At 45.7% G+C, this 25,048-nt stretch overlaps 1 protein-coding gene across 28 annotated transcripts in view; it reads left to right on the forward strand.

Annotated features, from left to right (window-relative positions):
• Map4k4 (mitogen-activated protein kinase kinase kinase kinase 4) overlaps positions 1-25,048 on the forward strand; it is a 108,458-nt gene that overhangs the window by 43,063 nt on the left and 40,347 nt on the right. For all 28 annotated transcript variants that reach the window (XM_051204475.1, XM_051204480.1, XM_051204482.1 and 25 more), the window contains exons 3-7: positions 7,292-7,348; positions 18,453-18,578; positions 21,163-21,273; positions 22,382-22,472; positions 24,139-24,269. In XM_051204475.1, the coding sequence (XP_051060432.1) occupies positions 7,292-7,348; positions 18,453-18,578; positions 21,163-21,273; positions 22,382-22,472; positions 24,139-24,269 (516 nt within the window). The remainder of the gene's footprint in view (positions 1-7,291; positions 7,349-18,452; positions 18,579-21,162; positions 21,274-22,381; positions 22,473-24,138; positions 24,270-25,048) is intronic.

Below are 25,048 nucleotides of genomic sequence, written 5' to 3' on the forward strand. Positions count from 1 at the left end.
GGGGAAGAGGGTGGTGGGCATGTAGAGTTAGCAGTCGTCAGTCAGCCAAGGAGTTAATTTTTGCCTTAAGATAAGCAAGGACATAAATGACCTAAAGCTGGATGTCAGAAAGGTTCTGGAGGCCTGGAGCAGGGCCTGGCTCTCAGTCATGACATGGCCTTGGCCCCTCCCCTGTCTTCCCCATAGTGTAAATACACAGGAGCAGGATTGATTGGGTAGTTTGGGAGGGAATAAACCTTAAGCCTCTTACTACCAGCTGTTTTCAGATTTAGAGCCTTCTCAGAATCGAGGGTTGTCTTTTAAGTTGGATGTTGGTTGTGTTTCCCTAATTTTGTGTCCTGTTTTGGCGTCTTTATCTTCATTTCCCTTTATTTTTCCTGTACTAGGAGATTGTGTTTTTAAACTCTGCTTGTATGGGCCAGGCTGCTCCTTCGAAGGGGAAGGGATGCTTCCAGAAGGGGAGCAGCGGGCACATGGTCTGCCCTGAAGAGAAAATGCTACAGAGGTGTGTCTGGACTCTCCTCTACAAGCTGACTCCATAGGCTGTAATTTAACCTGTTCTTAGCGCCGTCCCCCCCCCCCCCCCCCAGGCTTGCTCTGGCGCCTTGGCATCCTCAGACTCCGGGAAGCACAGCTCGGGCGCTTTTTCGGTGTGAGCCAGTGTCACCTTTGGCGGGCCACCTCCCACTGTTTCTTCGGGGCTGCAGCTGGCTCAGGGCAGCCTCCTGCCGGACAGAGATGCTGCTGCCTTCTAACCAGGGCTGAAGGGAGGAGGAAGGCAGGGTGTCTTGCCTTTAATGATTAGGTAGGAAAGTTGCTGATACAGTTGCTGTGACACACGCTGCTTTTATTCTCCCACAGGCCACACTGCCTTCCTTCTGCGTGTGGTGGCAGTCCCGTGTAAAGCTATTTATGAACTTTATTTCGAAAAACTAGGCGAAACAGATTTCCTTAATTTTTTCCCCCCCGTAATGGTTACTTGTGTACTTTCCCTTGACACATACCTTATTACTGCAATTGTGTAAGCCGTTTAACTCCATTACTGTCTTAATCACCATCATAGCAATGTCTCTTACACGTACACTCACTCACACACATATTTTTGAGCCAGCATTCTCATGTGTAGGAGAGGCCTGGCCTCAGGATCCCTGTATCTAGCACACTGTCCTAACTGCTGGGATGACAGACATGCACCACCACACCTGGCTCAGTGTTTACCGAACGAAAATATTACATTGTAAAGCTGTGGCAATGCAAACCATGTGATTGGCAACCGCTTGCCTTCCTCCTGGCCTTGTTTCTGAAGAAGAGGGTTAGGGCTCAGTGTTCTCCTTTGGCCATCTTCATTACATCAAAGTGAGCTAACCGGGGTCCTTGGCTGTGTGTCTGGCAGTCAGTTATAGGAGCTAAAATGGTTATAATAGGCAGTTACGCTGGGCAGACAACTGATACCGGGTGGCGTGAAGTTGTGACCAGGACCCAGCTGAATGTTGATTGCATATACGTCGTTCATATTGCTGTTTTCCTCTGATTCCTGTGATGAATCAAGAGCCATTTGAAAGTGGGAAGAGCCGTAGGCACACTTGCCCCGTACTAGGTGGCCCGGGTGAGCTCAGTAGGTTCCTCCCTGAGCTTAGCTTTCTAAGCATAGTATGGCATGGCAGGGCCAGGCCTCCGGTAGAACCAACCGCCTTCACCCTGAGATTGTTTCTTGGCTGGTTCAGTGCGCATTGAAAGGACATTGACCAGTGAAATGGTCAGGCGTGGCCCCGATGGGGACCGGAGGAGCGCAGACACGTAATGGCGTCCAGGCCCCCAGCCGTCATTCAGAACCATTCCATGTCCTTGTCTCACCAGAAGGGCAAATCGTCTCTCGGTTTATGGCCTCAGGGTGAAATTTAATGAATTTTGCAAAGATTCTCATAGAGTATTAAATTAGAAACGCACTTACCCATTAAATAGAGCAAAACCATTAAAGTAACTGTTTCCGCAAAGACTCTGTTCTTTTAAGTTGAGGACAGTTGTGGCGTACTTCCCAGGGACCTGGGTGGCATTACTTTATGTTTCCATGTAAAGAGGAGGAAGGAAAGTTGCAGCAGACATTCGTCCCAGCTTTACTTAAAGGTGTAGGTGCCCAGTGTGGGGGAGGCTGGTGATGGGAGCCTAGGCTGCTCACCTCCTTCCAAGCGGTATCCTAGCCTGACCGGTACAGTTGACTGATTTGCATTGTGTTTTCAGAAGAGTGTGGACATTCATGTTGATGTAGGGCAGTGTTTACAGACGGTTCATGTTCTGTGTGCATCACCAGACCTCCAAGGACGTCACTCAAGAGTCCAGCACTGCGGTAGGAGCTCTGCCTGTACTGGTTCGATAGTTTCCCATCTAACTCTTCCTTTTGAATTTCTCGAGTGACAGTGTAAAAAGAACAGGAAAAAAGAGATGATGCCAAGGAACATTCTCTGAGTACATGTGTGTGTGTCTCTCGAGGGGCCCTCACTGAGCGGATGTGTCTGTCTGTCTGTCTATCTGGAGGGCCCCTCGCTGAGCGGATGTGCCTGTCTGTCTTGAGGAGCCCTCACTGGAAAAAAGGAAGAGAACCCAGGGCCGAGGCACTGGGTTCTGAGTTATTGCTGCTTCAGTTCAGCTACTTAAGAAACTGTCAAGTAAAAGTGGCTCCAGTTTTCTTGTGTGTGCAAGTCTGAATAGGGCTCTTAACCATGTATGAATTGTCGAATCTATGGTCAGAACTACAGGTCTGAATAGGGCTGTTAACCATGTGTGAATTGTCGAATCTATGGTCAGAACTCACCCATCTCCCTAAACCCTTCCTTCCTGTGTTCTATCTTCCTTTGATTTCTCTCCCTCCCTCCCTCCCTCCCTCCCTCCCTCCCTCTCTCCCTCTCTCCCTCCGTGTTTCCTGTGAAGAAGTTGTATCTCAGTGAGCTCATCCCTAGATGGTCTGCTGAAGGAGGCACTGCTTATATCCAGTTGCCTGGGGACCTAGAAGGAAAAGTCATCTGAGGGTTTGAAGGGTCTGGTTCCTGTTGCGATTGTATATACAAAGGTTTGTTTACAGGCCACCGCCTGGGTGTCTCTTTTTTTTATTATTTGCTGATTTCCCGCTGTGTGCAGGCCTGGACTGGCATTGGGCTGAGAGCTTAGAGTGCAGTAATCTCCATGGTTCACCATCTTTTCTCTCCCATCCTTCTCCCCAGTAAATAGCCTGGTGAAAGGAGGTGGCCATCCCTACAGTTTGCCCGTGTCTGACGGTTTTCTGGTTTTGCTCCCGGTCCGTATGCATGGTAGATTAGTGTGGTCCAAACAGTGAGAGCAGGAAAGGACCCAAGGCTCTCAGAAGTCTCACATTGGCTCCTGTTTCTTGATTCCTTCTTGTCTGTTCAGCACCTGCCTGTTCCGTGCACCCAGAAGACAACCGTACATCTTACTAGCTGTGATACAATATCCAACTTACTGCAATGCGTGATAGTGTTTGGGGGAATCTTACAACTTTTCTGTATTGAGAATTTGGGATTTGGTGCTACATACTGAAGCTGCTCTGTGTCTTTATCCGTGACTGGGAGGGTGCTGGAGCTGCTGCTGGCTTAAGAGGGCAGCACCCAGAGGCAGTTCTCGGCTCACGTTTAGATGGGCATCATCCCCCGGGCCTCGCCTCCTAAGACACCAAATTTGACAAGAGCTTTAACATGGTGACTGTTTCGGAAGAAGAAATTTAGTGGGAGAAGGAAAGGAAGGCAGAGATGGTAATGGGGAGGGAATATGCCCAAAGTTCATGATACACCTGAACAAAAATGTTGCAAAACTTACTGCTTTGTACATATACTATTAACGTTTCAAAAATTATGTAACTCCCTGGTTTTTGTGATAGTCAGCAAAAAAGGCAAAACTATCACACCACTACTCACCCTCTGAACAACAGATAAGCTGCAGGAAATGTGATGTCCAATCTAGTCAAGGAATTGCCAGGGAGAAGACCCCGCTATTGGTGTTTAGAGAATAGTTTCTGATTTCAGGAACCTTCAGGAAGCACCTTAATATGGTGCCAGGGGACTATGAAATGGGAGATGTATAGCCAAAACAAGCCAGCATGGCGTCTTTTAATATTTATGCTAGTGAGCTTTTGGTCCTGTTATTCAGCAGCTGAGTCTGTGCCTTCATAGCCCACGGAACCACATGTAAATAATCACACAGAGGTGTACACCATCAGTTACTTTAAAAATGATTTTTTTTTTTCCCTCCTCTGATTTTTTTGCCTCTCTGATTCACTGACTCCATAAGCTGTATACCTGTGTCTGGGCTCAGGAGCAGTGCTTTTTACAGAGGCAACGGTTTGCAAACCTTAACTGAAGGTTCCGTTGGTGGTAAGTAGAAACCCACGGGCGGGTCAGCGTGGTCTTTTGTCTTTTGATAGTGTCTGAACTGCTGATTGATGCTTTATCCCCTAAGCCAATGGGACATGTTTACCCTGAGTGCCTTAGTGATGGTTGAACTTCCGCTTCAGCATCACGGTGATGTTGTGGCTGTTAACGTCACAAAATGAAGTATGCTATAATGTCACAAGGGAGAAACATGTGGAAACTTGTTGTGTGAGGAGAAATGCTCCAGTCCTGTTTGGTCGTTTATTCTGGACAGATGGTTACCATTATAGTAAATAGTTCTTACTAAAATTCATGGGTGGACGGTAGTAGACAGTACCTGTTTGTGTGCTCATGGGGCCGGAGGTCTGTATTAGGTGTCTTCCTCAACTCATCTCCACCTTATTTATTTATAGTTTTTATAACCGGGTCTCACTGATCCAGGAGCTCACCGATTGGCCAGTCTGTCTGGGCAGGGGACCCTGGGATCATCCTGTGTCTGTCGTCAGTGCTAGTGTTCGCTAGCTGTCTGCGATGGCCAGCTTTTTACATGGGTGCTGGGGGTCTGAACTCATTACCCATTTCCTATCCTGAACCCCCAGGATTTATTCTTTTTTTGAGAGTCACTATGTGGAGCTGGAACTCCCCGTCAACCAAGGTGTCCCCCCTCCCTCCAATCTCTTGAGTGCTAGAACGAAAGGCATTCCCCAATGCATCAGGACAGAATATGAGTTTGAGGTTTAGCATGAACAGATTGACTATTTACATACCTGTGAATGTATATTTCCTGTAACGTTATCCGTAGGTTTGCATGTAGTAAAGAGTGGAGAGCTTTTCACGCGAGTGAGGGAAGGGAATGATGGTACCGGTCGTGGCGGTCAGAAATAAATTCCCATTGTTCTAGTCCCTAAAGCAAGCATTCTCGCAAGACGATCGAGACACATACTCATTCGGTACTTACACGATGGGGAATGACAGTAGAGAAATATTAAAAGGCATTTTCTGTATAGACCTGTTGAGTTTCTTCCCCACAGGCAGCCAAGAGTCTTGACTGAGCGGGTATCTTAGGCAGCGTTCCTTAGTGTTGGATGGCACCTGACATACACTGTATAGAGTCCTCATGCTCATGCTGCGTGTGTCCAGAGCCCGGGCTGCAGGGAACCCTCACGAGGCCAGAAGCACCTGCAGTCACGTGTTAAGAGTTTTCAATTAAGTTTTTGTCTTTGCATGGTCAGAGTTTTTACTGTTGCCTATTTATTTTTTTATGGTCCCATATTTAATTGTGCGTCCTTTATCGGGTCCGAACCCACAGTTTAGGAAGCTGTGTTTTGAGGCAATTTCTAAATGACAGAACAAATATGTAGAGCCCGGATGACTAGACAGGCCATTTGCTGGGTGTAGCAATCCCCTGATGTGATCTGATTGCAAGGACTGGGTAGTAAGTACTTGGTGTCCATAATCATTTCCCTGCGCCATTAGGAAAAGCATCTTGATGGAATTCAAGGTTTAGAAAGTTTCTAATCCAGATTGGTCCCTTAAAGAAAATGTGGTAGGTAGTGTATTAAGTTTTTGTTCTTCGCTAACTCCGCTGTGAAGGGCGTGGCCTAAGGCTGTCATCTTTCTGCCTGTTTGGGCTGCTTCACTGTTACCCTCAGTTAGCAGTTTCTTTAGTGTTTTAGGTTGAGTGGTTTTTGCCTAAGGAAGGTGTGATTTGATAGTGAGATTGTTAATCTTGAGAGTGTTCTGTATTTTTTTTTTTTTTAATTAATAAAACACAAGTTCTGACTGGTCTCAATACTCTAGTGTACCTTATGTCCACTTGATACACTGGTTGGTCTTGGGCCATGGAGAAGCAACAAGCAATGTTAGTTGTAGTAAGTAGAAACTGTGGGATGAGATGTGGTAAGGCGTGAGCCTGCCCGTTGTTCGCCATGTATCGCGGGCTAGTGATGAGACCTGCACATTCACGGCTCAGGGTGCGTGCGCGCCTGCCGCCCTGTCCCTGCCGTCCTGCAGGGAGATGTCAGAACGTCTCTCTGTTTTCTCCTTGCTCCCAACCATCTCCTAAGCCCCGATACGCTTCCTCACATGGCTCACAGTGCGGTCTGGCGGCCGGCCGTGTTATTTCATTTACTTACCTTTTTAGACACTTCCTGTCGAGTCCAGTCTTGAGTGGTTTTGAGGGTGGAGCCAGCTAACCTGGTCTCTCTCTCTGCCTCTGGGATGGAAGGGTGGATGGAGTGGGCATCACACTGTCTAGTGACAGGCCCAGGCAGGAGGATCAGGAATTTGAGATTAGCCCAGGTCTCCTGAGACCTTGTCTCAAAAAAAAAAAAAACAAAAAACAAAAAAAACAAAACCCAACTAACCAAACAAACTTCTTGGTCACAGTCTCTATACTCCCTGTGTTGACTGTAGGAAGATTCTTAAAAAGGACATCTATTATAATTTGGGAAATCAGGTAGTTACTACTGGGATTCCACTAGGAAGATGCAGCCACCCATTCATGGCTTCATTCACTTATTTCTTATTTATTGGCCATTGAAGGAAAGGTTGATGTATAGACAAACACATTACGTATGTCGTTTGAAGGGCTGGAGAGATGGCTTTGGTTTGGTTCTCAGTGCCCACATAGTGGCTCACAGCCCTGTACCTGCAGTTCTGGAGGGATCTGACGCTCTATTCTGGCTTCTTGGGCTCTTGCGTGCATATAGTGTATGCAAACGTACACAGGCACGCACATACCCACATACGGTTGACGACAGAGTATTTTAAGAATGTTGGAGACAATGATACATTAAAAAAAAGAGTTGATATTTTACGGGGAAAGAGGTGCTGTGTGAGAAACTTCAGCCGTTCTGTTAGCACGACTGTCCAGAATGTTGGTATTAACTAGTCTCTCCTTTCTGTTTCTTCAGGGTCGACATGTTAAAACAGGTCAGCTGGCGGCCATCAAGGTTATGGATGTCACCGAGGTAAGGTTGGATCACACATGCTTACGAAGAGATTGTTACTTTAAAGTTACTCCTGCCATGTTTGGAGATTCCAGTCACTTGAGCCCATGTCTCTCCTGTGGCATTTGGTGCTCAGGGTCCGGCGGCTGGCCCGTTGACATACTTGAGCTGTTGTAGATGGTACCCAAGTAACCAAGTCAGTAGTATTTGCTTAATTTTTTTTTTTTTTTAAAAAAAACAACCAACCCAAAATACCTCCCCTCCATCTGAGTGATGTCATTGTTGGCCATGAAATGAACTGTAATGGGAAACATCTTCACTGATAGGAAAGATTGGAGGAGGGATCGTGGAGGTCACATGAACAGAGATTGAAGGGAAAAATCTTCCCCTAGGGTATCAGTCCACACCTGTGCCAGGTTTCCCCCACAACAGGAGAAGAAAACGTTTAGTCAAGTTCCCAGAGATTGGAAAAAGAAACATCTGTTAGACTGTTGTAGATTGCTGGCAGGATTTAGCGGCAGAAGATCGTTCTCAGAATGTCCAATGAGGATTCAGTGTGCAGCCTACATGGGGAAATGGCACTCGCTGAGCCACTCAAAATGTAAGCGCACACATGCGCACACACTGGTGAGTGCCTGTGTGTGCGTGCGTGCGTCCGAGAGTGCGCACTTATTTAGTAAAATAGAAATAGGTTGTGCTGCATCGTAAGCACACACACATAGAGCAGCGGGAGCTTCAGCAGAGCCATCAGGGTAAGTTTGGTTCGAATTAAACTTCTCCAGGATTGCTGTGTCACAGATGTGTTCTTAGCAGCTCTTGTGCAGTTTAAAAAGCGTCTTTAGAACAATTCCCCTCATTGAGTGGTGGGGGGGGGCACATCTTTTAATCCTAGCACCCAGGAGACAGAGTCAGGCAGATCTCTTGAGTTCGAGGCCAGCCTGGTCTACAGTGTGAGTTCAAGGACAGCCAGGGCTACGGGAGAGAGAGAGAGAGAGAGAGAGAGAGAGAGAGAGAGAGAGAGAGAAATATTATGTAACAGATGGATGAAGTGGGGTGTCTTCTGTGTTCTTGTTAATTTCATGATTTAAAAAAAAAACAAAAACCAAAAACAAAAATAAATACCATTGAAAAGAAGAATGGCCTCCAGAGTTTGTTTCTTATTATCTCAAGATTTACACTCCCTTTCTCCAGATAGCCAAGGACGGAGTCTTAAGTGACATCATTTTACTGACAGAGCTGTCTCCTCAGCCTCAGATGCTCTCTTGGTAGAGGCCATAAGCCTTAGAGTGGTCAGCTGGCTCTCGGCCCCATTCTGTGTCTAATTTTAGTCTGCAAAACTGTAAGCAGAAGCCATAGTTCTTTGGTGCCATATTTTAGCCCAGAGTGTAGTGTAGTTTCATAGAAAGACGACCCGTTGAACATGCAGTGTGCAGCCTGTGTTCCTTAGAGGGTTGCTTTGTCTTATTGACGTGTTGGTCAGTGTAGGCTTGAATGTGGATGCAATTGTTCTGCCTGTGCGCGTGTGTACGTACGTGTGTGTGTGTGTGTGTGTGTGTGTGTGTGTGTGTGTCCCATCCATCCGTCCTGCTTCTTTCTAGGTGCTGTGAGTCCTGATCTTAGGCTCTGTGTCTTTCTTCATCCTCCTGGGCAGCTAGTGGCTCCGAGGGTGTTGGCCCATTGTGGTTTGTTGCAGCCATCCCTGTTCTGGGCCGGCTCCCTTGTTCTGATTCAGTTTCTGCTAGGAAGCAGGACGCCAGTGTGGACATGGAAATTGAAAATGCTGTGTCAGTGGGCGGGAGAATGCTTTCAGAAGTCTGACAAGGAAAGTGACAGGATCTGACCATTCTTCTTATACTTCATGCTTATTGCTGGTTGGAGGAGGAGAGCTGGGCAGATTTCAGTGTGATGGTACCCTTTCTACTTAGGAATTGAAGGTGGTAATGGCCTTTTATGGTCTTGACTGGGATATTCATTTGAGCTTATTTGCTTACATTTTATTCTATAAACCAATATGTACTCTTGCCCTCCCCCACTACCTCCCTCCTTCCCTCCTCCCTCCCTCCCCCTCCGCCCCCCCTCCCTCCCTCCTTTCCTCCCTCCCTGATGATGGTGACAGACTTAATTTTCCTTTGATGCAGAAACCCAGCCCTGCTGGGCCCGTATTTAGAATGTAGACATGGGATAGTAGGTGGTCTTCTTTCTGATGAGTGTGTTCTGTTTCTTGTCTCCTGTGAGAGTTCCAGTTTTAAGACAATTGCTCTGACTTGGCCAACTTGAGGAGACTCCAGACAAACCCTTCTTACCATATGTTTTGCTTTATGGCCATGCAGAGTGCCAGGAGAGGGTCTCCGGAGAGAGATGGCTGTGTTGTTAGGGAGTGGCATCCCTTGTTTGCTGGCAGAAGGAGAGCAACATCGTGTTCTGAGACTCTTCTCCCAGACCTGGCTTCCAGAGAGTTCCACTGCCTCCTGTCTCCTTGTTTGTACTGCCCCCATGGCTCTAGAATAGAGGGAGAAAAAGGAACTGAAGAACCTAATCTGAAGTCGGCGAGCTGCTTTTAGACCAAGTCGAAATGTGTGTATAAGGCTGCGCTGGAGCTCTGTAGTATGATTCGTCATCAAACAGCGTTTCAATCACTTACCTTTCTAATCATCTAAGGTAGAAGTCTTTTTCTTCTACTTTAAATGATTGGTGTGGAGCTTTCTTGCAGTACTGCATAGGGTCATGAGGTAGTTAAAGTAGTAGACTTAAGTAAGGTAGCACCAATCTCTTTTCAAAACTTCCAAAGTTTTATTTTGTCTGTCCATTTGAACTGGATCGTGCTAACCCTGTAAAAGTTTGTTTTTCTATCCAGCAAAATCTCACATCTTAAACAGTTGTAGTACATCTTGTAAAACCACACTGGAAAGGACAGCTGTTCTCTGATCAGATACACACAGTGCTCAGTATCAACAGGGGTGTGCAGTGTGTTCAGAAACTACTCTGGGACGCAGTCGAGGGAGTGGCCCCAGGAGGGTTGATGGTAGTGGCGCCCTCTGGTGTAACACTGTTGCGCAGGACCAGCATCAACCGTGCCTGAGTACAGTCCGGGATCTTCCCTACCAGTTGTCTGTAGATGATACGCATCTTCCCTGTTTCTCTCTGAGAAGGAACGCCTGCAGGTTTTTATGTGTCATTGATTCAAATTGTTACTCACTGTCAGCAAGAGGGTTAGCCTACCCGGCCGTGGGGAAGAAAGGGGTCACACTGGCATTGGCTGAATTGGCCTGTGGCGTCCTCGCTCCATCCTCGTGGTTCATCGGGGCAGTAAGCTGATGGATGGGGGGAAGGATATTTCCATGCTAACCCTGTTTATAATTTACAACTCCCGGGTGGCCTCACCTGCTAGGAATGGATCTCCTGTCTTGGGTGGAAGGAGTTGGCCGGTGTTATATATTTATGCGCGTGTGCGTGTGCGTGTGCGTGTGCGTGTGTGTGTGTGTAGAGACCATACTTTTGAAAGGAAGCAACGTGGGGGATGATGTATGCGGGAGGGATCTTAGGAAAGAAAGAGAACGGAGAAATGAAATAATTATAGTTTACTTAAAATTAAATTAAGAATCTTTGTTTACTAACACTTGCAGAATCAGAATTAGGAAATCATTATGTTGCTGCTTCCGGTACGAGCTATCTTATGGTTCTCATGGTATCTGGACTTTGGTTCAGTCTTGCCTTGTTAGCAGTTAATACACAACAAAAATTATTTAGTCAAAAATGCTGTGGCTTAGCATATTAAGTTTAAGGAGGGTTTCTCGCCTAAGTGTGATAGAATGTTTTTGTTTTAAATCTTGGTGCTGCTTGCCTCTGATCCCAGCAAGGTTGTGGGTTCCAGGCCAGCCTGTTCTTCATAGTGAGATTGTAGCCTGGTAAACAGAAGTCACGGTTGTACTCTCCCAGGTGGGTGGAGACAGATGACTTGTGGGATTTTTTTTTTTTTGTCATCTTCTGGAGGCCTTGAAGCATATGTAAATCATCTTGTTTTAATGTAGTACACCACATCAGCATATGTAAATCATCTTGTTTTAATGTAGCACACCACTTCAGACCAGGTGGCTCTTACGATGTTTAAGGAGTGTGTGCCTAACAAGGGAAGTAGATTATTGGTAGTTTGCCCACCTCTTCTTCCATGAGCTTTTATGCTCTCTTATCTTTGCCTGGCTTTTAGTTAGAGCCAGGCTACACCAATTCTACCTTCTTGATTTCACAATAGTTTATACTTCCATATTCTTGACTTTGGGGGGGGTGTCCAGCTAATTACCATTAATTGCGGATTGGGTCAGCACCTAGTTGATGACTAATTTCGCTCCACTGCTGAGACCCTAGCTTTCAAAGCCCCGTGAGATGCTGTTGTCCAGTTGTGTTTATGCAGTATGAACTATTCCTTTTTCTGTGAGCGCTGGTTTTTCTTCACGGCTGCCTTTTAAAGTGATTTCTTGATGGTGGTGCTCTGCTGCAACCAGAGAAGGCTCCACATCCTCTGGCTTCCTCCGTACACAGGTATCTCTTCTCTGAACGTCTGTGTGTGTGGTTGCTGCAGATTCTCCAGACTCGCTGCTCTAACCCCTGAGCTCACAGGTTCCTCTCGCTGCATCTGAGTCCCCTGCTCTTGGTTAGTCTAGACCCTCTCCCAAGGCAGGAAACTTTGCCCATCATTGCCTGGTGTCTTAACCTCTTCAGGATTTGTCAAATTTTGATTGTTTAGGCAGGAGGGGAAATCATCTGGCAGAAGTCCCTTTAATTTTTTCTGAATGGAGATACTTCTCAGAGTATAACCTTTATCTGAGCATGCCAAGTAAGTAAGCAGGAGCTCCTGCGATCTGAGGTCACTGGCTGGCCAGTGCGAGACGCACACATAATAATGGCTGCTCATCACTCCCTTGTAGCCACTCTCTCGGATCTGTTTGTCGGGCTTAAGCAACACTATTCAGTGCACAGAGGATTCTTTTCTTTGTTGTAGTATGTAGTATGGGGAGATTGGTGGAATTCACCGCTGGCATAGACCAGTGTCTGGGTGGCCTGAAGCTATATCCCAACAAGGGAGCTCTGGCCGTCAGAGAAGTGAAGGCCGGATGATGAGCATCTCCCTCTCTTCCTACTGGCTTTTGCAAACTGCTCATCTTAGGTCATGGTCTGTATGGGGCGTCAAGAAGCAACAAGCCCGAGGCCTAGTGCCTGTAGCCAGTCCTAGCCAGGTTGAGCAGTTGTTTAAGCTTGCCAGTAACCCTACAACATTAGGTGTGACAGACAGAGGATGGGAGACACTCACGGAGGCCCACCGTAAGAACTGACAGCCCTCTCGGGCCGCACGCCTGCCCCATAAACCATTATTGTTATTGTTGTTGTTGTTATTTTCGGAATTAGTTAAATATTACATGGCCATGTAGGAAGTTAGGAGGTCAAAGAAGAAACTAACGTAGAGATAGTCTTTAACAGAATCCTCTCCTCCCTCTTCCTCCTTTTCTCTACGTGTACTTATTTAACCCTGTTTATAAACATTGTGCACATTTACATTGTGGATGGACAGGCACATTTTGTTGCCAAGGTCATAACTGCTTGGCTAGCTTCTGGGTGTTTTTAGATTTTGGATTCCTGTGTGTGTGTGTGTGTGTGTGTGTGTGTGTGTGTGTGTGTGTGTGTGTGTTTGGTTTCGTTATAATTTAAAAGTTTGGGTCTTTAAAAATGTGGAAGGATAATCACAGTTTGGGTTTGGAAATAAATTTGAACTCTTTTGAGGTTGTATCATTGAAAATACTTACACCCATGGTATTTAGAGCTGACCATGGTACCTGGATGTTGACTTGAAGCTTTGGAACAATCTAGTAGTGCAGGGACCTAAAACAAATGTGTTTTGTTGTCCTTGACGATGTGGCTTTGTCCCGGAGCTGTGCTTTGGGCCTCTGATTTCATGGTCTCATTCATGGGAGCCCCGATCCTCCAAGGCTGCTCACAGATGAGTGATGTGCCCCAAAAGGAAAGGGCTCTGCTCTCGGTGTTATTTATTTTTAGTTGCAGTCTTGTCTGTCTCATTCATTATTCCATGGTGTTACTAGTTTCACTTTGTTTTGAATCCATTGCTGATAACCAGGTGACTAGTGAGGTCTGATTGAAGCAGTCAGCAAGGAAGGGACAGACTTCGTGAGGCAGAGGGTGTTGGACCCTGACTGAGGGTTGTTCTCACTACATGTTCTCATTACATGTGCTATTGAGCAAAGAAGAGCTTCAAGGCCAAGGCCATTCCTAGAAGAAGCACACTGAGTCAGTAAAGTGTGACTTTAATATTAATACAAGATGGCTCGAGAGAGTGTTTTTCTCCTATGTCTTGAGCAAGCGTTTGTGAGTATATGATTTGCACTTCGGTTACAGTATTTTTCATGAGTTTTTTTTACTGTAATATTGAGTGATTGGGATGAGGATTGATTTTGAAGACTGCCATTCTTATGACATGATCCCATAATTTAATTTTGTTCCAAAATGTATCCTGTTCTAGAATATTCTTTCATTTACATATTTGTGGAATGGTGAATTTAAGATGAGTAACTTTTACGTGTGAACCCAATTAAACTTAATTGATTCCGTGCTACCTTTAACTTGACTTGTGTTGAGTGAAAATACACTCAGGACTCTGTAAGCAACTGTAAATTGTTCTTAAGAAGCAGCCACGTCTTTCAAGTATATCTGAGTGCCGAAATCCTCCAGAGAGGCTATGTCTCTCTTTGTCAGCCCTTCTACTCAGCTTCACAAAGGCTATTAGTTACCCCTCTATTTGTTCAGCTGTCAATAGCTGACGTTTAATTTTGTAAGGAAGCAGGCGGAAAGATGGTAGACTCAAAACATCTCTCAGGCCTCCCGGACCACATCCGAGCATCTCTGAGGTCTGCCTGTCTCTGACCAGACAGTACTGCCATCAGGGGCTCGAGAGAGGACTTGAACAGTAAGAGTTGGAAGCAACATTTTAAGGGAACACAAAAATGCTGGAGTTGTTACCACGGTGGCAGAGCTCTTACCTCGCATACCCAAGGAAGGCACTGCAAACAAACTCCACTGAAGGGGGCATTAAAAGACACAATACCCTCCCTGCCTACATGCTCAGATGGTGAGGTGGGCCGTGCTTTTTGTCTGACTCGTTTACAACCATAGCTGCTTGTGCAAATTAGTGCTGTGCAGATGTTGGCTTCTCCCAGCCCCCTGTCCTCTGATAGCCAGGGAGCCAACTGCAAGCTCATCTGCCCTCAGAGCCCAGCTCCAGACAAAGACCTTTACTGTGAGAATTGCTCCTGTTGGTCAGAAGCCAAAATGCTAATTGGCACCAGCTGCATTAACTCACTGAGTGGGGGTCAGCAGCTGCCTCACCATTGGAGGAGAGCAGAAGAGAGCCCTCTTCACGAACTCTGCTCCAAGAAGCCCTCACCCCATCCTTGAGATCCTCCTATTTGTGATCATCTTGGCTCCCCTGAAGTGGGGTATGAAGGACACAGTAATTTGGACTGAAAACTAGACACGTGGGATGATGTGTAAACTTTGTCTGTGTAGCTTTGTCAGTTCAATTATTTGTTTAAATGTCAGCCCCAAATCTGTTCATTGCTGAATCTTCTTTTAAAAGGTGTTTACTTCGGTGGTGCTAAGTGTGTCCCTATTACATGTTGAAATAAGACTCCCAATTTAATGTTTTAAGGAAACAGTTATTTATTTTATACATGTGTGTGTTTCACCTTTATATATGTCTGTGTACCACATGCATGCCTGCTCCCCATGGAGGCCAGAAAAGTGTTCGATCCTCTTGGAACTGGCATTTTAGATTAGATGGTTGTGAGCCTCTGTGTGGGTGCTGGGTACAATCTTTGGAAGAGCAGCCACTGCTCTTAACTACTGAGCCATCCCTCCAGCCCGCAAACTTGCTTTAAACTAATGATTAAAGGGAAATTGGAACTTAAAACTCGGTTCATGATAGCTGTAATCTAAAGGCAATGTAGAATATTGCATGCTAAGTATTAGTCCTAAGATTCTAGTTGCAATTGGCTCAAAGCCCATTGGCAAATCTGTATTTCTGATGCTTTTTCCTCCAAGGCTAGGCCTTTATAATAAGTCACTAAATGACAATAACCGGTGCTAAATGTTTTTTTTTTTTTTTAATTAGACGTGTAGTATCATTTGTTTTAAAATTGTAAAATCAACGGAAATAATGTTTCGAGTATCTATTACATTACATCACATCACCCTAAAACAGTACTTTGGAAAGGAGACCACAATTTCCTCTCTGTATTCTTTGTACTCTAGCTTCTTATGGCTTAGGACTTGACTACTCAAGACCTCTAGGGTATATTTTGGCAAGTCAGTGAATGTGATCACTTTATCTCTCTAGGTGATGTTTCAGTCCTATAGAAATGCTACTGTTAAATTTGATTGCACTTAAGGTCTTGTATTTCATTGACTCTGAGATGTAACCCAGTTTCTCTTTTTGAGATGAGGAGTCCCATTACATAGTCCACAAAATTCCATAGTCTCCCAGATGCTGGGATCCCAGCCCCCTCCAGCCCAGTTTTGAAGGCGTCACAGTGTGATGGTGCAGCATGGTTACAGAACACAACAATGTGTTTTTGTCTGGACGTGTTTAGAATGAGCACAAGCAATGCCATGAAAATCTACCAATCATATTTCTCAGTGTAGATACTCAGCATTTTCCGGCCAGTGGATAGTACTGAATTTAAGCTCTTAACAACTCCAGGGTATGCGCTTGTTTTTTAATCAGTGGGTTATGGAACTGTTAAGTACCTTTGAAGTTTTTTTTTGACTTCTTCAAGTGATGAACAGCTAGGGCACAGGTAGTCAGATGGTTTTGATTCTTAATTACTCTTCAGGGAGCTGCTCACAGGAGACTTGGGCAGCGTTTGTTCTCTGCCAGGAAGTAAAACCCGTGGACTAGTAGGGTGGGATAAAAAAACCACGAGAGGGGGAGTGGAAGAGAGTGAGGAGTGAGGGATATTGGGTAAACATGTCTCTAAACCAGGACAGTTCACATAGCGGTGAAGTGAGGGTTGGCCGGTTGCACTTTACAACAGAGTTAACGTTTTAACTCTTCCCTACTGTTAAAGGCATTCCTTAGTTTTGCACATCTATTCTCTTTAAAGACAGAGTCTCATGTATACCCTAGCCTGCAGTTCTGTGTGTAGACTAAGCTGGCCTCAAAGGGCTTGAATTTAAGGCATGCACCATCACATCTGGGTATGTGCTCTTTTTTTCTAATACTTCTATATGTTTATAGATTTTGTTTTTTATTTAAATAAAAAGGATCAGATCTTTAGTTTCTGTTGTGATCCCCTAGCTACAGCTAATGTAAGGGACAGTGGATGTTTGGTTCTTTGGAGCATGTGTTTAGCTATGGGCCTTGTTCCAGAGACGGCATTAGATGGCTTTGAAAGCAGGCCCCAAATGTTACGTGCCAACAAGCTCACCATCTTCTCATGTCTCATGTAAACTATTCTGTACATACGGGTGTACATGTATAGATAAAGGACACAATTAAAGCCTTTCTATGAATCTAGAGTTCTTAGTTTTGTTAGGTTAGGGACCTATTTCTTTCTGCCTTTGTTAAATATTATTCCTTTATTGTCTTAATATATAGTTACTCTGAAGAAAGATTAAGATAGAAGCCTTTTTTCTATATTGATCGGGTTGAATGCTAGTTTGGTGTAGAATTAAGACAGTCACCACAATCATAATTATGGAAAAGATAAGCAATCGGTATGAGTTTCTTCTGTACAGGGCTCAGAGGAGAAGCCTTGTACGGCCTATGTGTGGTCACATGCTATGTGCGGTCACATGACCCTGCTGCGTTGTTGACAACCGTCTCCTTTGGGAGTTGCAAAATATTCTGTAACATCCCAGTATGTGGTGGTGACACTGGGTCTGCCATCCTTAAACTCACTGCTTCAAGATGACTTTATATCTTCTTAGACGTTTGATTTCTGAAGCAGAATGTATAACTGAAGTTGTAATTAATGTTTTCCTTTTCCCATTTCTTTTGATCTTTAATGTCTAATTAATGATAGCTGTCTTTTACCTTAAGGTATAGTAGTGAGTGATAAAGCGTATATTTTTCTTCTTTAAGGCTTTAAGAGAGCTTCTATAGATGCTAGCCTAAAGCAGTTGATGTCTTCAGACTTTGTTCCGGTACACACACACGTGTGTGTACTCTCCTGTGCTCCGCAGAACATACATGTACACACAGCTGTATATATTTCTCGGATCGTTCCACGAGAAGGGAAGAGTGTCAATGTAGAGTGGGTGTATTTGTGCAGAAATCTAAGGAAGTTGAAGCAATGGAGTACATAAGAAATTTTTAGAGATTTAATCATGAATTTTACCTAGAGAACTTACACTGTATTACCATGAGCGCTCTACACACACAGACACACACACGTTTTTTTTCTCGCTTTAGTTCTAAGTTTCCTTCATTTGGATGATACTTAGAGCTTCCTTAACCTGCCCTCTTACAGGAAGCTTGAACGTGTGTGCAGCAGCAGAATAAAATGTCCATGCTGGTTGATGTTCGCCCCCAAGTGTGGGGAGAGAGGGGGAGACTAAGACTCCTTGCCCTTTGATACTCACTGGGCAACTTACGGAAGAAGTTTTGTGCCTGTTTGCCCACCTGTCCTCTTCCTCCCCCTCGGGTCTTTCCCCAGGGCCTCTTTCTCTCCTGCAGCTCAGCTTACTAAGGTGACAGCAGGCATAAAGGAGATCTTAGTCTGAAACAACCTGTGTGTAGGAGGTTGCCCCCACCCCACCAAAACCGTGTACACCGCCCCCTGAAGTCACGTGTCGTCGTCTGTCCAAAACTTTTCTTACGTGTATTCATAAATGTTCCTAAGGAGGAGATTCCCTTCCATCGTGGTGTGGGGCTGGGGTGCTGTTTCTTCCACTGGAGCTAACCGTCTCCCAGAGAAGCGGAGTAAATAAATAGCCCGAGGTCTCACTTCCACAGGTGTGAGCTGAGGATGAAGGGAGTGTTTTGCTTTCTGTTTGCTTGCTCTGGAGGAAATCAGATCGGTCAGAAGCCACATGGTTTTTTGTTTGTTTGTTTCCTCTTAAGGATGAAGAGGAAGAAATCAAACTGGAGATAAATATGCTGAAGAAATATTCTCATCATAGAAACATTGCAACGTATTATGGTGCTTTCATTAAGAAGAGCCCTCCAGGACACGATGACCAGCTCTGGGTAGGAAGACATTGGCAAGCATTTGGTGTGGTTTCTGTCTGTGGTTAGTGTGATAAGGGAATTAAGGGCTTCACAGGGGGCGTGGAGAAAGAAAGTAAAACAAAAGGAAACCGAAGGGCTCCTTATCCTTATCCTACAGCTAGCTGTACTGTGGCCAGGAATGAGAGGCCATTTTACAGAAAGCTGTTTGGTAGAAAGCTCCAGAAAGTGTGGTATTGTCAGTCATTTGTTAGTAACATTAATGGTAGTCGTTAATTATGAACAGGAAATTCCAGGGAAATTTCTTGAACCAACACATTCAACCTTTTAAAAAAAAAATTATATATTTATTTTCAAAATGATGGCTGGAAGGCTGCTACCTGTGTGAGTTGCATGAGTTAAATTGAAGGTGTTGAATTTATAAGGCAAGAAGCTAGGTTGATAGCTTTTCCTAATGGTTTTATAGAGGCTAATGTAGGAAACATGAGAGAGGAAGACTTCGGTAGAATGGATGGCCCAGAGGCAGATCTGCACAGTCATAGCGGCTGGTGTGTGACAGATGTCAGAGACCCACAGCTGAGAACAGCTTCTAGGACAAATGACTCTGGGGGACTCACTCGAGAGTGGAGCTAGATTGCTGTCTCTCATCACACACACACACACACACACACACACACACACACACACACAGAAACAGATCACAGGACTCAGTGTGAGTTCTAAAACTGAAACTGTTAAGAGGGAACATAGGGAACACTGATAGGCATAGGCAAGAATTTTCTGGAAAGGACCCCGTAGTTCAGGAAATACTACCAACAGTTGACAGATGGAATTTGTCACAAGATTAAAAAGTTCTCCAGAACAAAGGAAACAATCAGGTGGAGAGCTGGTTTATAGAGGGAAGAAATTCTTTTCTGGTTATGTATCTGATGCAGGATTAATATCTAGAATGTATTTTTAAAAGTCATAAAACCAAACAACCCAGTCAGAAGATGGGGTAGTGATCAGACAGGCCTCAAATGAAGCACATAAACCGACAAATGCCACAAAGGTGTCCTTAGCCATCAAGGAGAAGCAGTCACAAGTATCCTCGAGGGCCTGGCCAAGGGAACTAATACTCATAGCTGCAAGGGTGTAAATTGTACGGCCACGGTGGAAGTCCTCAGAAAACTAAATCGAGAAATGCCTGTGACCCAGCTACACCACTTGTAAGTACCCAACCGAGTATGACCGGCTGCTTAGATACCTACACATACATACGTGTTGTTTGCAGCACTGTTCACAAGAGCCACGTTTGTAGCCAGGCTGACTGGTACCCACCAGCAGATGAATGGATAAAGAGAACGCAGTATATACACACTGGACTTCTGTTCAGGCACAAAGAAGGATCGACACACATCACGTGCCGGAAAATGGATGTAACTGGAGGCCACCCAATACAGAGAGATGTGTATTGTATGATTTTTCATAATTGTAGGTCCTGCGATTACTTACTAATAAAATAAAATCACACACACACACACACACACACACACACTCTGTCAAAAACAACAGCAAAAATGGGGGCCAGTACGTGAGTCCGTCCATTGTCCTTCATACACATGTGTATATGTGTGCATTCTCACATTCATAAAAATACACATGAAAACGTCCTCTGACGTACGGCACACACGTACTGCGTTAGTTTAAGTTTCCGTCACTGTGTTAAAACACCAACAAAAGCAGTTAGGAGGAGAAAGGGATTTATTGTGGTGTTCAGCGCCAGAGTCTACCATGATGGGGAGTGGTGGCTGCCGGGGAGCCTGAGGGCCGCCGGGGTCCTCAGCCCTGCAACACAGAGGCAAAAGGAAGTAGGGTCAGTTTACAAAACCTGCAAGCCTGCCACCAGTGACGCATTTCCTCCAGCAAGACTCCACTTCCTAAATGTTTCCTAACCTTCCCACCGGCCGGGAAGGAAGTGTACATGAGCCTGTGGGGGTCAATCAGAGTAAAACACGGACGTCCAGACTAGAAAGAGGTGGGGGAGAGGGAAGGAGGACGAAGAGAGAAAGAGGTGAACGGTTATTTTATTGCCTACATCCAGTCATAATTGAAATTTCGCAATACTTCAGCTCATTTTCTAGGAGGTTTACAAGTGTAATTGGTAATATGCTTAGCAGGTTCAGATATTTTCGAAACTATGAGGTTGCTTAGAAGTACCACTTCCCTTTTGGTTTAAAGTCAGCTAATAGGAAATATGGAATAATTTGAAGATCATGGCCTATAAAAAGCAACGGTTAAGGAGGAACTTCTGGAATGCTGATTCTGGTTGTTTGGTAGTGATGACCAGAAAGGGGAAAAAAAAAAATCTCTCTTAGAGGGAGGAACACTCCAGCATTTCCACCTAGCCCGCGCATGCTCAGTTTCCTGGACTATGAATATACTCTCTGGAGAGACCATGGTGAATATACTGTGTAAAGCAGCCCGTCTTGACTTGGATGTTCCCGCCATGATCATGCCCGTGGCTAGGTGTTGTATTGAGGGAAGTAGGGGACAGGACTGTGTGTTTTGGATGTGTTCTCAGCCTGGCCTGTGATTGGTTCAATCTGTCTTGTCTGCCCTGTAGCTTGTCATGGAGTTCTGTGGGGCTGGGTCCATCACAGACCTTGTGAAGAACACCAAAGGCAACACCCTCAAAGAAGACTGGATTGCTTACATCTCCAGAGAAATCCTCAGGGTAAGGAAAGGGAGCAAAGTGTCATATTCCGACCTTCAGCTGAATTCCCAGTGTGTCTTTGTATTGGTTCTACATAGAGATGATTATCTATTTTGATAGCCAAGGATTTTCTGTACCTCATTAGTAGTTTAGATCATGGTTTGAAACTTTCCACTCTGTGAAAAGGTTGCTTTAAAAGAAAAAAGAATGTAGCACTTTTTACCTGAGGGCTTGGCTTGTGTGGTTGGAAAACACTTGAAACAATTTGCTGTGTGCAGAACGTGCAGACCTTGTCATGACTACATAAATAACGCAGTGTAATACCCACCCCATGACCTAAAGAAGAGCATGTGGCCAGGCAGTGGTGGCACACGCCTTTAATCCCAGCACTCCAAGGCAGAGGAAGGTGGATCTCTGAGAGTTCGAGGCCAGCCTGGTCCTCAGAGTGAGTTCCAGGACAGGCTCTAAAGCTACAGAGAAACCCTGCCGTAACTGTGAGAAGACAGGGCTGGAGGAAGTTGGTGCAAGTTGCAAGTTAGAAAACAGAAGTGGACTGAAGAAATAGAAATAAAAGCTCTGTGGGGATGAAGTGTGTTTTCCTCCTACCTCTTGAGAGACTTGCTGGTCTTGTTCTAGACACAAGGGCATCAGAAAGTGCTCTATGCCGGGAGTATTTGTATTCTTAGGGGAGATGGTTTTTTATTCCTACACAGGGCTGTTCTGGTGGCAGAATTATTTTATACCTGGATGGTAGTGGGGTGTATCAGCATTTAACAGTTGTTCCCCTGGATGGAACTAGCTCGAATAAGTTCACAGGGTAGAGGTTTGGCGTGGGAAAGGAGCTATCCTGTACGCAAATAGCACAAATTATAGCAGAAAAAGTATAGATGGCCATCCAACACTCGTGTCATAGCCCAGCTAGAAGATGGTTATAATCATCCCAGAGGGAAACCCCGCCCACTGCTGGGGGGGGGGTAAGGCTGACAGAGCCTTCCTGGGAATGCGCCAAGGGTGTATTTTATGTTCTAAATGTGGATTTACGAAAACGCGAACCACGTGTGCACCTTACTGTAAAAGGGAGCTCTCGACTGTGTACTTAGACGGGGACTGGGTCTGCTGTCCTTTGCAGGGGCTGGCACATCTCCATATCCACCACGTCATTCACCGAGACATCAAGGGGCAGAATGTGCTGCTGACCGAGAACGCGGAGGTGAAACTTGGTACGTACGTACGTAGCTAGACGTTACTCTGTTGATGTCTGCTTTTTCTTTCCCATCGCCCCTGTCCCATGCTTATGTGGTCCACTCTGCCCGGATAGAACAGCCAGACGGAGTTTTTTAATTTTTTGTTTGAGGGAGGGGGGCTCTTACAAAGGAAAACATTTAATCGGGGCTGGATTACAGTTTAGAGGGGAGCATGCAGGCAGGGCTGGTGCTGGAGAGAGAGAGTTGAGGTTATGTTTAGAGGAGGCTGGGCCTGGCTTGTACCCTAGTGACATAATTCCCTCCACAAGGCCACCCCTCCTAGTAGTACCATTCCTTTTGTACGTATGGGGGCCGTTTTATTCAAACCTTTTCCCAAAAGTCTAAGCCGCAGAGGTTGCTTTTCAAAGGTCCACATGGCTGCTGTCTTCATTGGTGCTGGTGCTAACTGGTTATCTGTGGATGCTCTGCCTTGGAGGAAGCCTCCTTAGGGCACAGCTGGAGCACACGCACTGCCCTTGCCCGGACTGCCTTGGTGCCGTGTGTCCATGCACTGACCTCATGACACTGAGGCTGTGATACCCCTCAGTCGATACCCCAGCTGTCAGTTGCTGATGCTTAACCACGTTTCTAGAAAGCTTAATTCGTCTCTGTGTCCTGATTTTGTTGTGTGTTTTGAGGCCCAGTCAGCCAGTAAGCCCTGGACTTGTTCTGTGCACAGAGGTGACGCCTGCCGATTGTGCGGCCCCTCTGTGGACCCCGGTGTGTGAGCTGCTCTGCTCTTTGCCCTTCTGCTGCTATGGTGGGGGCCAAATGCTGACAGGCAAACATCCAGCACGCGGGATTTTAGCCAGCTCTGCCTCCCATCTCTTAACTTTCTTGTAGGCCCGTCATTAAATTCATAGAAAGTAGACTGAAGTCCCAGCTGTTCTGGGGAGTGAGTGAGTGTGTGTGTGTGTGTGTGTGTGTGTGTGTGTGTGTGTGTGTGTGTGTGCATGCGTGCAGGTGTAGGTATAGACACCTCTGCACGTGGTGCAAGTTGCACAGCTCACGTGTGGAGCTCACAGAGTAACTGTTCCTTCCATCCTCCTTGACGTAGGATCCAGGAAAGGACCTCAGGTCCCTGGGTTTGTGCAGTGACTTCCTTTATCTGCTGAGCCATCTCACTGGCCTCTGCGTGTGCTCATGGTTCTGTTTATTTAGTACAGTATGGTGTTAGCCTGGGGCCTGTGTGCAGAACCAGCTCTGAAAGCGGGGAAGGCAAGAATCTCGGAAACATTCTCACGCTAACCTGGCGCCTTTCACTTCACCCCCCCCCCCCAAAAAAAAAAAACCCCAGAAAACAAAAAAACACACATGCCTTACAGAGCTAATCCGGGCCGCCCTTAGGTCTGTGCTCCTAAACTTGGGGCTTTCTTTAATTTGCACTTGTTTTTGACACACGTACAGACCTTACCGTTGTCCTGTAGTAGGCCCTCTGCTGGTCCCCTCCGGTTCTTCTGGACTGGCACAGTTTCTTGCACTGCGGTCCGGGTGTTGTTGCGCCGAGATGGGCCCTGCTTTCCGGGGCTGCCTGCCTGCGCCCTGCGTTCTGCAGTTGACAGCACGGGGCTGTGTGTGTTCAGTGTGACTCATCACAGTTCTCTTCTGCTTTGTTAATTGTGCTCTGCGTTTCCTTCCTCAGTTGACTTTGGTGTGAGTGCTCAGCTGGACAGGACGGTTGGACGGAGAAATACGTTCATAGGCACACCCTACTGGATGGCCCCTGAGGTCATTGCCTGTGATGAGAACCCAGACGCCACCTATGACTACAGAGTAAGAGGCACCTGCCCTTCTGAGCCATCCTCGGGCCTTAGCATTGCAGAGTACCGGGGGCTTACGTGAGGGGAATTGCACGTCCCTTGTACCTACTGGGTTTCAGTGAGAAATACACAGACCCTGTTGAATTTAGGCTTTGCAAGCCTGACTAGCAGTGCTGACTTGGTGTTTTGTTGCTGGTGAGCTCAGTGAGGATACGCTGTACACAGACAGCCAGGCCCAGAGCTTCTCCTCACCAGCCAGCCAGGTGTCCCTTCCCCAGTGGCCTTTTTAGCTTGAAGAATGCACTAGGATCAGATACGGTTTCTTTTTAATCTGTCAAAACTTACAGTAGCGTCCTCTGAAATTTTGCAGCGTTCTTGTGTGACAGGTTGTGTAACTTCTCTTAGTTATACAAATAAACAGACGTGCTTAGAGAGTGACCCCTAGGGACTTGAAACCGTAATGCAGCTTTTTAAATCCAGGCATAAAACCCATACTTAATAATCTGATTCAGGTCGACTGTGTTATTGTTTTATTTTTAACAAAATGGAATGTTTGCTTTAGTGGTTATTGTGCCTGTTAACGGAGTTAAAATTGAGTTCATGATGACTTGTTCCCCCACGTGTCTACATTAAATACCCAGCTAATGAGGACTAATCTAAATCATTGCTCCACATGCTCTTCCTCTTAATTTGGAGTATGCAAAATGTACTGCAGACATTATGGTTTTCTACCATTAATGTATACCTAAAATTTGAGAGTAATCATGTTGAAGTAAATGACAATACATAATT

Source organism: Phodopus roborovskii, unplaced genomic scaffold (assembly GCF_943737965.1).
Source record: "Phodopus roborovskii unplaced genomic scaffold, PHOROB, whole genome shotgun sequence".
Taxonomy (NCBI): Eukaryota; Metazoa; Chordata; class Mammalia; order Rodentia; family Cricetidae; genus Phodopus; species Phodopus roborovskii.